General features: G+C 51.5%; 1 protein-coding gene across 1 annotated transcript; it reads left to right on the top strand.

Moving 5' to 3' along the window:
• The first annotated feature begins 10,386 nt into the window (after positions 1 to 10,386).
• Positions 10,387 to 11,148, top strand: LOC127753751 (secreted RxLR effector protein 161-like). The gene has a single exon (XM_052279176.1). The coding sequence runs from the start codon at positions 10,387 to 10,389 to the stop codon at positions 11,146 to 11,148; it is 762 nt and encodes a 253-aa protein (XP_052135136.1).
• The last annotated feature ends 1,496 nt before the right edge of the window (positions 11,149 to 12,644 follow it).

Here is a 12,644-nt window from a genome sequence, read left to right on the forward strand (position 1 = left end):
GTAGGCAGTCATATTATCATCGAGACAGGACCACTCTTTCATGACTTGATTAACAACCAACTGAGAATCTCCACGAACTATTAGACGCCGAATTCCCAAGGAGATCGTGATCCTTAATCCGTGAAGCAGCGCCTCGTATTCCGCCACGTTATGGGACGCAGAAAAATGTATCCACAATACGTAGCTCAATCTTTCTCTAGTCGGGGAAATTAAAACAACCTCGGCTCTAGTGCCTGAAAGCCTCTTCGACCTGTCAAAATGCATGGTCCAATACTCTATCTTCTCCTCGGGCATGTTTTCTTAGCACTCAGTCCACTCGGCGACGAAGTCAGGTAAAGCTTGGGACTTGATCGAAGTTCGCGGCTTGAAAGATATGTCCAAGGACATCAATTCTAGGGCCCACTTTGCGATCCACCCATTTGCTTCGCGATTATGAAGTATATCCCCGAGTGGGAACGATGTGACCACTGTGACCGAGTGACCTTGGAAGTAGTGAGATAGTTTCCTGACGGTAATCAAAACACCTTATAATAGCTTTTGGACCTGAGGATATCTTGTCTTGGAGTCAGCCAAAACCTCGCTAACGAAGTAGATTGGTCGTTGAACTTTTTGAACATGGCCTTCTTCTTCACGCTCAACAACAAGGACTGTGCTTACAACCTGGGAAGTTGCCGACACGTATAACAACAACGGCTCTTGCGGATGTGGCGAAGCTAGGACTGGTGGAGTAGTGAGAAGTTTTTTGAAGTCTTGAAAGGCTTTTTGTGCTTTGGGTCCCCACTGGAAATTGTCTGTTTTCTTCAGCAACTTGAAAATGGGCATCCCCTGCTCGCCCAGTCGCGAAACAAACTGGCTAAGCGCCGCCATGCAACCAGTCAGCTTTTGAACATCTTTCTAGGAGCTCGGCGGTTTCATGTTGAGGATGGCATTGAGTTTCTCTGGGTTGGCTTGTATGCCTCTATGGGACACCATGAATCCAAGCAGCTTCCCTGACGGTACTCCGAAGATGCATTTTTCAGGGTTTAGTTTCATCTTGAAAGCGTGGATGCTTGCAAAGGTCTCTTCTAGATCCGTAATCAGATCATCCTTCTGCTTGGTCTTGACGACTACATCATCCACATAAGCTTCAACATTGCGGCCGATCTGAGTTGAAAAACATCTCTGGATCATACGTTGATAAGTTGCTCCTGCGTTCTTTAATCCAAAGGGCATGGTGATGTAGCAGTATGCTCCGAAGGGCGTGATAAATGAAGTCTTTATGTAGTCGGATTCCTTTAGTCGGATCTGATGATACCCTGAATAGCAATCCAAAAAGCTGAGTAGCTCGCAGCCGGCGGTTGAGTCAACTACCTGGTCAATGCGAGGAAACCCAAAAGGATCTTTGGGACAGGACTTGTTGAGGTCGGTGTAGTCAACACACATACGCCATTGTCCTGTCTTTTTCCGAACTATGACTGGGTTAGCCAGCCAGTCGGAATGAAGGACTTCCTTGATGAAGCCTACTGCTAACAGCTTGGTCAGTTCCTCCTTGATCGCATCCTTCCTATCCTGCGCGAAGCGGCGGAGTCATTGCTTGATTGGTTTAGCGTCTTCCTTAACATGTAAAGAGTGCTCAATCACCTCTCTAGGAATACCAGGCATATCAGATGGGTTCCACGCAAAGATATCTTTATTATTTTGAAGAAAGGTGATGAGCGCGCTTTCCTATTTACAATCTATCTCAGCGCCTATTACAGCAGTCTTAGTAGGATCAGAGGGATCTAGAGGGATTTTCTTGGTCTTGGCGTCGCTTTCTCCGCTCTTTGGTATCTTGGTTGCAGGCACTTCTTTTTCGCTAGCCGTGGACGCAGCCAGTCGGATTTCTTCTCAGGCGAGCGTGATCTCGCGGGTCTGGGCCATCTCGCAGCTTTCCTTGTCGCATGTGACGGCTTGCTTGATGTCGCTCCGCAGGGATATAACTCCTCGAGGACTAGGCATCTTCATCATTATGTAGGTATAGTGCGGGACGGCCATGAACTTGGCTAACGCCGGACGTCCGAGTATGGCATGATACGCTGTCTCGAAATCAGCAACTTCGAAGCAAACGTTTTCTGTGCGGAAGTTTTCCCGAGTGCCGAAAGTAACCGGAAGAGTGATCTGGCCGAGTGGCGTAGCGGATAGCCCTGGAATGACTCCGTGGAAGGGCGCATTACTCGGCTTTAATTCTGCGCGAGGGATCTGCATGTCATCCAGGGTTTTGGCGAAAAGGATGTTGAGTGCACTGCCACCATCGTTGAGGGATCTGCGAAGCTTGACGTTGCGAACCACTGGGTCTAGTACCAGGGGGTACCGCGCCGGGTGGACCACTCGGTCAGGGTGATCCGAGCTGTCAAACTTAATTGTTTTCTCCGACCACTGAAGATATTGGGGCATATCGGGCTGAACAGCGTTAATCTCCCGTTCGGTCAGCTTTTGCTTCCTCTTAGATTCATAAGCCAAGGGTCCGCCAAAGATGTGGTTGAATTCCTTGCGATGGTCTTGAAAACCAGTCGGGGCATCATCGTCATCGTCCTTCTTCTTCGACGTGCCCTGATCTCTGTCGGAGGCCTTACGTGCGTTCTTGGCGTATTGTTCTGCAAACTGTTTGTAGACGAAGCAATCTTTGGCTGCCTGATTGGAATTGGGATGATGCGGACATTGGGAGTTCATGATCTTGTCAAAAGTGTTGACGCGCGAACGTTGTCGGGAGGAAGGTGTAGTAGTTGCCACAAGTTCCTCGGGCTTACGCTTACGGTCATTGTGATTGGTACTTCCACTCCCCCCTGTAGTCGGCGTATCTTTCTTCGGCTTCCACGTGGTGCCCGACTGCTTGTGCGCAATAATGGCATCTTCGGCTTTGGCATACTCGTTGGCTTTTTCAAACATCTGCTTGACCGTCTTGGGAGGCTTGCGCCCGAACTTGCCGACTAGGTCTTCGTGACGAATTCCCTTGGTGAAGGCGGCGGCATTCAAAGGTGCCCTGGAAGTTGGCGATGAAGTGGCCGTGAAGTTTCGCCCATGATCCGATTGTGCCACGGGGTAACCCACGAAGCCAGGACCGGGCAGAATCCGCTAGAGCCACAGGCAAGTAGTTTGCCATGGCTTTGTTGTCTCCTCATGCTACGTGAATTGCGAGACCGTAGACGGTGAGCCAGGATTCCGGGTTAGTGGTGCCGTCATACTTCTCGATTCCAGTCGGCTTGAAGCCGGCTGGCAATCCACTCGACGCAGGTCACTTGTAAAGGCAGCAACTCCATCCACATCATCGTCGTGGCGATCCGGTGAATGGTGGGGGGCGTAGCCTCGTGCTGCGCGGTGCTGGTTGATTGTATCGCGAAGATCGATGGGGCGCCTGCGAGGTGGGGAGCGTGGCCATTCAACTCGGCGCTCCCTGTGTCGTTTGAGAGGCGAGTGGACAGATCGCTCGCCGTGACCCCTGCTCCTGCGACTGGATCCTGCGCCGGCGGCGCTGAGGCTTGGTTGATGATAGTCTTGAGATCGAAGATGGGGAACTCAGCTGCCAGTCGGCGTGCGGACGCTTGCAGGGTTAATCGGGACCGAAGCGGCGATCATGGTCTTGGTCTGGTTCAAGATGTTGACGACGTGATTAGCTTGATTGAGTGCGTCTTCCTTGAGGAGGGTGTCGAGGAGGGTGATCGCTGCAACCGCGTTCTGTTGAGGGGTGCGAAAAATCGCAGTTCCCTCGACGTCTTGCTGCCCGATAAGCTCTCAAGCTCGTCGCCTGGCGTCCAAGGCCCGTTGTCGTCGGTCCTCAGCCTCTTTTGCAGCCCGTTCGCGTTCCTGTTGCTCATGCTGCAGCCGTTCTCGCTCTTGTGCTTGGCGCTCCTCTTCCAGTCGGCGTCGTTCGGCTTCCTGTTGTACGCGTAGCTCTTCTGCTTCTCGGGCTTTGCGTTGTTCTTCCGTCTTGTTGTCAGCCATGAAGATGCCGAAGTAGAGAGGCGTGTAGTTGTCTTCAAAGCCTTCGTCGAAGTCGTCGAGGTTGCGGTAGTCGTAGCGGTAGCCGAAGTCATCGTACTCCACGATCTCCGTTGGTCGTGAGTCGACGCCGAGCTGAGGTAGCCGTCCAGTTGTTCCGTCGAAACCGTGCCGAGTGGCTGGAGTATGACGCCGACTTCCCTGGAGCTAGGCCGGACCAGGGCTGAAGCCGGGTCCCGCCTAGGCATACGGGGAGAAGACGCCCTTGTTGTGAAGACAGCAGCCAGATCATCGGGGAGTTTCATCAGGATTGGCGGATAGGCCCCATCGTCTTGATTGGGTCGTTTTGAAGTAGATTGGATCTCATCCGAGTGGTTTGGAGCCAAGTCGGTAGAGATGATCTTGGGGTAGACCTCGGCCGAGTTCGGGATACCGAACGGAGCGGAGATTTGGTGTCTTCCTGACTGGTTCGAATCGGAGTCGAGGAGAGAAATCTTGCCGAAGTCGTTGGTGATGAAGTCGAGGCTGCTGAACCGGAACGCCTGCCCAGGAGGGAAGACAAAGTCGTCGATGCCAGAGACGAAACCCATCGCACTAATCGGCGAAGAACTTGACGCTACCCCTACCTGGCGCGCCAACTGTCGAAACAAGATTTCGGCAATACTAAAAGGGGGTGGCTATCAAGTTGGAAAAGTGGATGGATTTAGAGACAAGGAATTTTATACAGGTTCAGGCCTTCTTAATCAAGAACAAATACCCTACTCCTGTCCGGAGATTGATCCACCGAGTATATTATTGATCATATGATCTGGGAGAAAATCGTGCCCCTAGAGGCACCCAGACCCCTCCTTATATAAGGGAAGGAGTCCGTATTACAAAATACAATCCATATCTCTAACGGAATAGGTAGTTACTTATAAAATACAATCGTAACCAACTAGGATCTCGGATATTTCCTTGACATACAAGTTTAGAATTTAACCCGAGTCCTTTTAAAGATATTCTATCTATACATGGCACCCCATACCCAGTCGGACTATACATGCCGTGTAGGTATGGGGTATCCATAAACTCCACAAAAAAATTGAACGATCGGCGTCTTTTGTCACTCGTAGAGAAAATGGTAAAGAAAGTTAGAGAAAACAAGAGAAATAGAAATGGGAAGCACCATGGGATTGAATTATTGAAAGGAGAGAATACACTACTAGAAAAACGATTTTTTACAACATTGGCCTTTATTTCTTTTGACGAAAAAAAACCTCCTAACCATTTGCGAAAATAGCTAAAGACCCTCTAGATTTAACCCAATCTGCGAAAATCAATTTTTTCAGTCGGACCACTTAAGAGGTCTGCCTGCGAAAATATTTTCTCAGCTGTCTGGAAAAATATGATTTTTGCAGGTGCAACCTTATATGGTTGATCCGGCTGAAAAAATCATGTTAGCGGAAAGAATATCCAAGTATCATCCTTATCTTCTCCTCCACCATCTTTATCCTCTCCGCCACTCATTTCCCTTCCCTCCTCTCTCTCTCTCGTTTCTAGCTCATTGCCAGCAGAAATCCTCCACCGCTGCCTCCCCTCCTCGTCACTGAGCCTCCGCCTCCACCGCCGGCCGCGACGTGCGATGACGACTGCCGTGACAACGACGGCACCGATGCCTGGGCCCCACCACCGGCTACGACGATGACGACACTATTTGGATCCGCCGCCGATTCGCCCCTCTTGGGGAGGGGACGGTAGGCGGGAGCGATGAGGAGGTGAGGCGGTGGCTCGGCTCCTCCCTCTCCCTGCGACGACGGTGGCTCACCGCCGAGGAGGGGAGGCGTCGACCATGACGAGGAGGTGAGGCGGTGACTTGGCTCCACCCTCTCCCGCCCTAGCGGCGAGGATGGCCAGCAATGGCTTGGTGACGAGGAGGGGAGGCGGCGGCGGCGGCGGCACTAATCCTCCCTCCCTTCCTTGCAGATCCACTCGCCGGTAGCGGAGGCAGCAGCGGCCAAGGAGGAGTCGACGGCGGCGACGCTCCTCTCGGGCAGCGGTGGCCAAAGGAGGAGGAGAGCCGTTGGTCGGAGGGGGAGGTCGGCGGCAGCGCCGGCGAGTAGGGGTGGTGCGGATTATTTTTGTTCACTTAAATGATTTTTGCAGGTGAATCTACCGCCTACGAAGTTGGAGATGTCGCCTTCAAAAATGATTTTTCATAGACCTTTGCATAAAGGCGGTACTTTTCCCGCATGAAAAAACTATTTTTGGCCGCATGGGAAATCTATTTTCTTAAGTAGTGGCAGTGCCATATAAATAAATAAGAGTTATCTCGCCATCCATGTTAAGGCCCCGCCGAACTGCGACACGACGGACGGAGATTAAGTATGATTACACAAACCAAAAAACCATTAGCTTATAATTAATTAATTGAGTTTTAGTTATTTCGAGCTTAAATGCTTTATCTAATACTTTAGAGTCACTATTATATAGAAAGTCTTCTTACGAAATACATTGTTTAGTATTTTAAAATTATGTTAACAAAATTAAGATAGATTTATATCTTAATAAAAATAACAGAGATTATAGACGAATTAAATTTGAAAATATACTATTGATTTGTTTTTTCTCACAAATATTCGGGATGTAAATTTGTTAGCAGAAATATACCGTCGATCTCGCACAACTATTCCGCGAAAGTGACGTGTGCGTGATGACGTGTGCGTGATGACGCGAACGGTCTCGCATGATAACAGCACGAGACCGCACGGTGTCACACGGTGATAGACCGCGCGTCTTGCACGATGAAACTGCGACACTGAACAACGGTGAAATCGAGGACGTGCGTGACAGCGGCGTCAGACCACGCGGTCTCGCGCAGCCAAACCGCGAGACCGAGCAGTCTCGCTTACTCAATGAGCGATAGCTACTGTTGAAAATTATTAATTAGTGATTAATTATACTAATTAGTGATTAATCAATCACTAATTAGGATAATTAATCACTAATTATTATTAATTAATCATTATTAAAGTAATTAATAACTAATTAAGCATCGCTGATGGACAAGACGTTCGGTCTCGCTGATTCCATACCGTGCGGTCTCGCGCTCTTACCGTACGACACCGCTTGCGTCGTCACGCTCCGGTCACTTTCGCATAATAATTGTGCGAGATTGACGGTATATTTCTGCTAAAAAGTTTACATCACAAATATTTCTAAGAAAAAAACAAATCAACAGTATATTTCAAATTTAATCCGACTATAGACATGACTAGAATATATTAGGTGAAAACCAATGGGCCAATATAAAAGACACGTTTGCAAACTAAAACAAACAAAATACTACTGTCTACTGGCATTAGCAAATCAATATTTTTTAGCCACTTTAATTTTTTATTTAAAATATTGTAATTCTCAAAATTTATTTTCAAATATGGATCTTTTAGCCATGCTACCCTATATGATATGGCCACATCACACTGCCACACCATATATAAGACGTGACGGCGTTATTTCACAACGTAAGTGAAACTAACGTGATCAAGAGGTTTAGTTTTCAAAATAAATTATAGAAAAATCTATATTGATTTTTTGAAAAAGGTTCACAAAATAAAAAAAATGTGAATAAAAAAAGCCCATTCGTCAATATTGTGGGTTCTAACGCACTTTCCAAATTATTAAACGGTATATTTTTAAAAAACATTTTAAATAGAAGTTTTTAAAATTGAAATAACCAGCTAATGTAATTTTATCTAGTCCAATACAATTATCCTCCACTTTTACAAACACCGAGATAATAATTACCTAAAATTAAACTTATTTTATTATAAACAAGATAATACGAATTCGAAGATACAATTTTGAAACAGATCGAGGGAGTATAAACTTCATCGACTACTACCACTTGCACAGTAGTATTTTGTTTGTTAGTTTGCAAACAAAAACAATATGGACTACTACTAGAGTAGGGTTTAGGGTGTTCTCTCACCTTGTCCCTTTACATAAGGCACCACCCCACACCCCCAAAGGCCCCAACAAGCACTCCCAGAGCCAAAGCCCCTCCACATCCCAAAGTTCCTAACCTGACCTCCACCATGAGAGATTAACATCCCAACCAGCTGCTGCTCGCAACGTACGTAGCATCTTGCCCGCCCCTCGTCGAAGTCCGACCCGCAGCTAGCTCAGCCGGCGGCCGGCGAGCACAACGTACGTGGTGGGGTCGCACTCGCGCACCACCGGCGGAGCTAGCTAGCTAGCGTTGCCCCTGTCTCTGCCACCGCTCGTCGCCGCGGCCGGCCTGCCTGTAGATCGTACGCCGACTTCGACGACGTTCGGTGGACGCGGAATCGCCTGTACTTGATCAAGCTCACCATTGGGCAACCGGTGTGCCTCGCGGCCAAGGTGCAGGAGTGCGCCTGGCTGTGGCATGCGCGCTACGGCCACCTCCACTTCGACGCTCTGCGACGACTGGCGAGCCGCGACATGGTGCGCGGCATGCCCGACATCGATCATGTCGAGCAGCTGTGCGACAGCTGCGTCATATCTAAGCAGCGACGCACCCCGTTTCCACGCTGCTCCATGTTTCGTGCTGAGGATCGCCTTGAGCTGGTGCATGGCGATCTGTGTGGTCCCATCTCGCCGGCAACCCCTGGAGGCAAGACTCATTTCCTCCTGCTTGTTGATGATGCGAGCAGGTACATGTGGATCACTCTGCTGGGACGCAAGAGCGAGGCGGCTGATGCTATCAAGCGCTTTCAGGCGCGAGCCGAGGCGGAATCCAAGCAGAAACTGCGCATCCTCCGCACCGACAACGGTGGCGAGTTCACCTCGGTGGAATTCGCCACCTACTGCGCCGAACAGGGAGTCTCACGCCACTTCTCCGCGCCCTACTCGCCCCAACAGAATGGCGTGGTGGAGCGCCGCAACCAAACCATCCTTGGGATGGCTCGCAGCTTGTTGAAAGCCAAGAACATGCCGGCACGCTATTGGGGGGAGGCTGTCACGACGGCAGTTTTTCTGCTCAATCGCGCGCCGACAAAGAGCTTGGCCAACATGACACCTTATGAGGCGTGGCATAGGAAGAAGCCGGCGGTGGGTTACCTGTGCACGTTCGGGTGCCTGGCCTATGTCAAGGACGTGTGGCCTCACCTCCCCAAGCTCTCTGACCGCAGCAAGCCGATGGTTCTCATCGGATACGCCGACGGAGCCAAGGCGTACAAGGTGTTCGATCCCGGTGTCCGGACGAGTGCAGGTCTCGCGCGACGTGATTTTCGACGAGGGCGCTGGGTGGGACTGGGATGCGGCGGGCGCTGCAGCTGTCCCCGGCGGTGGAGGTTGCTCAGACTTCACCGTCGAGTACCTGACAACGGCCACATCACCGTCGCCTTCGACCTCGGCGCCATCATCTGCATCTTCGGGCGCTTCCGCGTCAAGGGCAGTCACGCCGTCATCCGCCTCGACACCCGCCACCTTGGCGTCGGCCTCAACGCCCGCTACACCGACGTTCGTCTCACCGCCACCAGGCGTCGACGAGAACCTGGACACAGAGCAGGATGATTGTCCACTGCGTTATCGCAGTATGGGTGATCGACTGGGCGATGCACGTACGCCTAGGTTCGCAACCCGGGATCCGGAGGAGGGGGAGCTTCATCTCCTTGCGGCCGAGGAACCAGCCTCGTTCACTGAGGCTGAACAGCGGCAGGAGTGGAGGCGGGCTATGCTGGATGAAATCGCCTCAATTGAGGAGAACAACACATGGCGCCTTGTCGATCTCCCGTCCGACCATCGTGCAATAGGCCTCAAGTGGGTCTTCAAGCTCAAGAAGGATGCAGAAGGCAGAGTGGTAAAGCACAAGGCTCGCCTCGTCACGAAAGGCTATGTGCAGCAACCCGGCATCGACTTTGAGGAAGTGTTCGCCCCAGTTGCACGGCTAGAATCTGTTCGGCTGTTGCTCGCTCAGGCCGCGCAGGCAGGCTGGACAGTGCACCATATGGATGTCAAGTCCGCGTTCCTCAATGGTGAGCTAGCCGAGGAGGTCTACGTCAAGCAGCCGCCCGGTTTCGTCAAGGAAGGCCGTGAACACCAAGTCCTTCGGCTTGACAAGGCGCTGTATGGGCTAAGCCAAGCGCCCCGTGCGTGGAACTCCAAGCTCGACGCCACCCTGCTGTCTCTCGGCTTCCGGCGGAACGACTACGAACATGCGGTCTATGTTCGAGGTAACACCAGTGCACGGTTGCTCGTTGGTGTTTATGTCGACGATCTAATCATCACAGGGACAAAGGAGGATGAGATCGTTCGATTCAAGGGCGAAATGAAGGCGTTGTTCAAGATGAGTGACCTCGGGCTTCTTAGTTTCTACCTGGGTATCGAGGTCGAGCAGGTGGCGGGCAGCATACGGCTGTCACAGGCAGCGTACGCACGCCGTATCCTTGAGCGAGCAGGGATGCTGGGATGCAACCCGAGTGCCACGCAATGGAACAACGCCTCAAGCTCAGCAAAACCAGTGCTGCGGCGCCGGTGAACCCCACCTGGTACCGTGGCATTGTTGGCTGTTTGCGGTATCTGGTACATACGAGGCCGGATATTGCGTTCTCGGTGGGCTACGTGAGCCGCTTCATGGAGGCGCCCACCACCGAGCACGAAGCGGCGGTGAAGTGCATACTGCGCTATATCGCCGGCACGACGGAGTTCGGGTGTCACTACCACCAGTCCAGCAGCCCTGTTCAGTTGGTTGGATACAGTGACGCGGACATGGCCGGCGACCCAGACACGCGCAAGAGTACGACCGGTGTCGTCTTCTTCCTCGGGACAAGCCCGGTCAGCTGGCAATCCGTCAAGCAAAAGGTTGTCGCGCTTTCGTCTTGCGAGGCGGAGTACATCGCTGCCACAACGGCTGCATGCCAAGGCGTCTGGCTCTCTCAGTTGCTAGGAGAGATCAATCAAGAAGAGCTGGACGCGTTCAAGCTTCTCATTGATAACAAATCAGCAATTGCCCTCAGCAAAAATCCGGTGTTCCATGAGAGGAGCAAGCACATCGCTACCCGCTACCACTACATTCGAGAACGGGTGGAAGATGGCTCCGTTCATGTCGAGTTCGTTGGGACTGAGGGGCAGATTGCAGACATTTTGACCAAGGCACTTGGGCGCACACGTTTTCTGGAGCTTCGCTCCCGCATTGGCGTTGCCGACGTCAAATTCAGGTGCAAGACTTAGGGGGAGATTGTTGGATACTTTGATTAAGTTAGCACCTGTTCTACCGCTTTGTTAGGGTAGGTTTTATCTCCTGTCTTTTACTTGCATGTTTTCAGGGCTCGGTTATTAGAACGAGCGCGTCCATAAGCCCCGTGCGTATGTTCATGGCGTGGCAGTAATGTAGCGAGTCGCCCGCTGCACGATCCGATCGTGTGGGATGGCGCACGACGCACTGGGTCGTGTGGCGGGCAATGCGGATCACGTCGATCACGTTCTCTTGTATTTCGCAAATAAAAGGAGAAGTAAAGAAACAGAAAAGCTGCGCCGTATTATGCAGCACAATCTCTGTGTGCAACTGTGTCTTCCTCGCGTGCGTGTGTGTTGTGCTTTCCAGTGATCTCGCCGACGGCTACCTCGCCGGGCTTCAGACGGCTCATGAAGACCTCCTTGGCAGCCGCATCAGGGAAAAGTAGTGATTCCGGCTGCGGCTGAGCAGCCTTGGCACGTGAAACCCTCCCTCCCTCTGCGTCGATCTTAGGGTGTGCTCGTTAGGGCTGGTAGTGCTAAGCTGCGGAGGTAGTGCTCCAATGCACTGTGCAGCACGCGGATAGGACTGCAGAAGTCAATAACGTGGGCTGGCAGCGTTCCTGATGAGAGTTAGGTCGCCGTCACCAACTTTCCATCTTCCTCCCGTGCATTGTATTAGCCAGTGGTTTTTACGGTGTGCATCACTTTTCCTAAATCGGTTGTGTGCTGTGGTTTGGCCATATTACCTTGCTGTGCACCTCACCCCCATTGTTGGACTTCCAAGCTTGAGCTCATCCTTTTGCCCGAAATATCTTGCTTTGCCCTCCTATTGTTCTACCTCCAAGCGTGCCCGCATCCATTTGCACACCGGATATCTCGACGTCGCTAGGTTTCTTCTGCACACCAGCGGTCGTCGACTGCATCGTAGCCTTGGTGCCCAGACCGGCGTGGCCTGGCAGAGCACGCACATGGCGTAGAATACTCGGCCTAATCAGGTAGGCATCCACTTCCCACATTTGTCTGGCGCATCGGAGGCGGAGAAAGGAGCTCTGGTTAGGAGCATCGCTGCATCGAGTGGAGTGAAAGCATCGAGGTTGCCGATTCTGGAATCGTCGCAGCAAGCGCAGCGAGCGGTCTGGTCCAATCTTGTACGGCACAGTAAAAGGGATTCGGCTCCTGTAGCGCCCTTTCCGTCGTAGCGCCTAGCGGGAAAATTAAAACTTAAAAACCCTAATTGTGAAACTCCGTTGTTTGTTTGAAGTCTGTGTGCGTGCCAATCTCGGATCTCAAATCCCCGATTTGTCAAATTTGAATCCCCCATTCAAATTCCTATGCAAAAGTCTAGTTTGCCTCCCTCAGATTTGCTGGGCGATTTTCCTCCTCGGCCTACTCTCTCTCTCTCTCTCTCAGCTCGTTTCCCCCTCAGCCTCTCTTCCCCATGTGTGCCGCACGTGATCGCGGTCAACTCCGAGCTGAGAGAGCTCTCTCTC

This window comes from Oryza glaberrima, chromosome 11, assembly GCF_000147395.1.
Source record: "Oryza glaberrima chromosome 11, OglaRS2, whole genome shotgun sequence".
Taxonomy (NCBI): domain Eukaryota; kingdom Viridiplantae; phylum Streptophyta; class Magnoliopsida; order Poales; family Poaceae; genus Oryza; species Oryza glaberrima.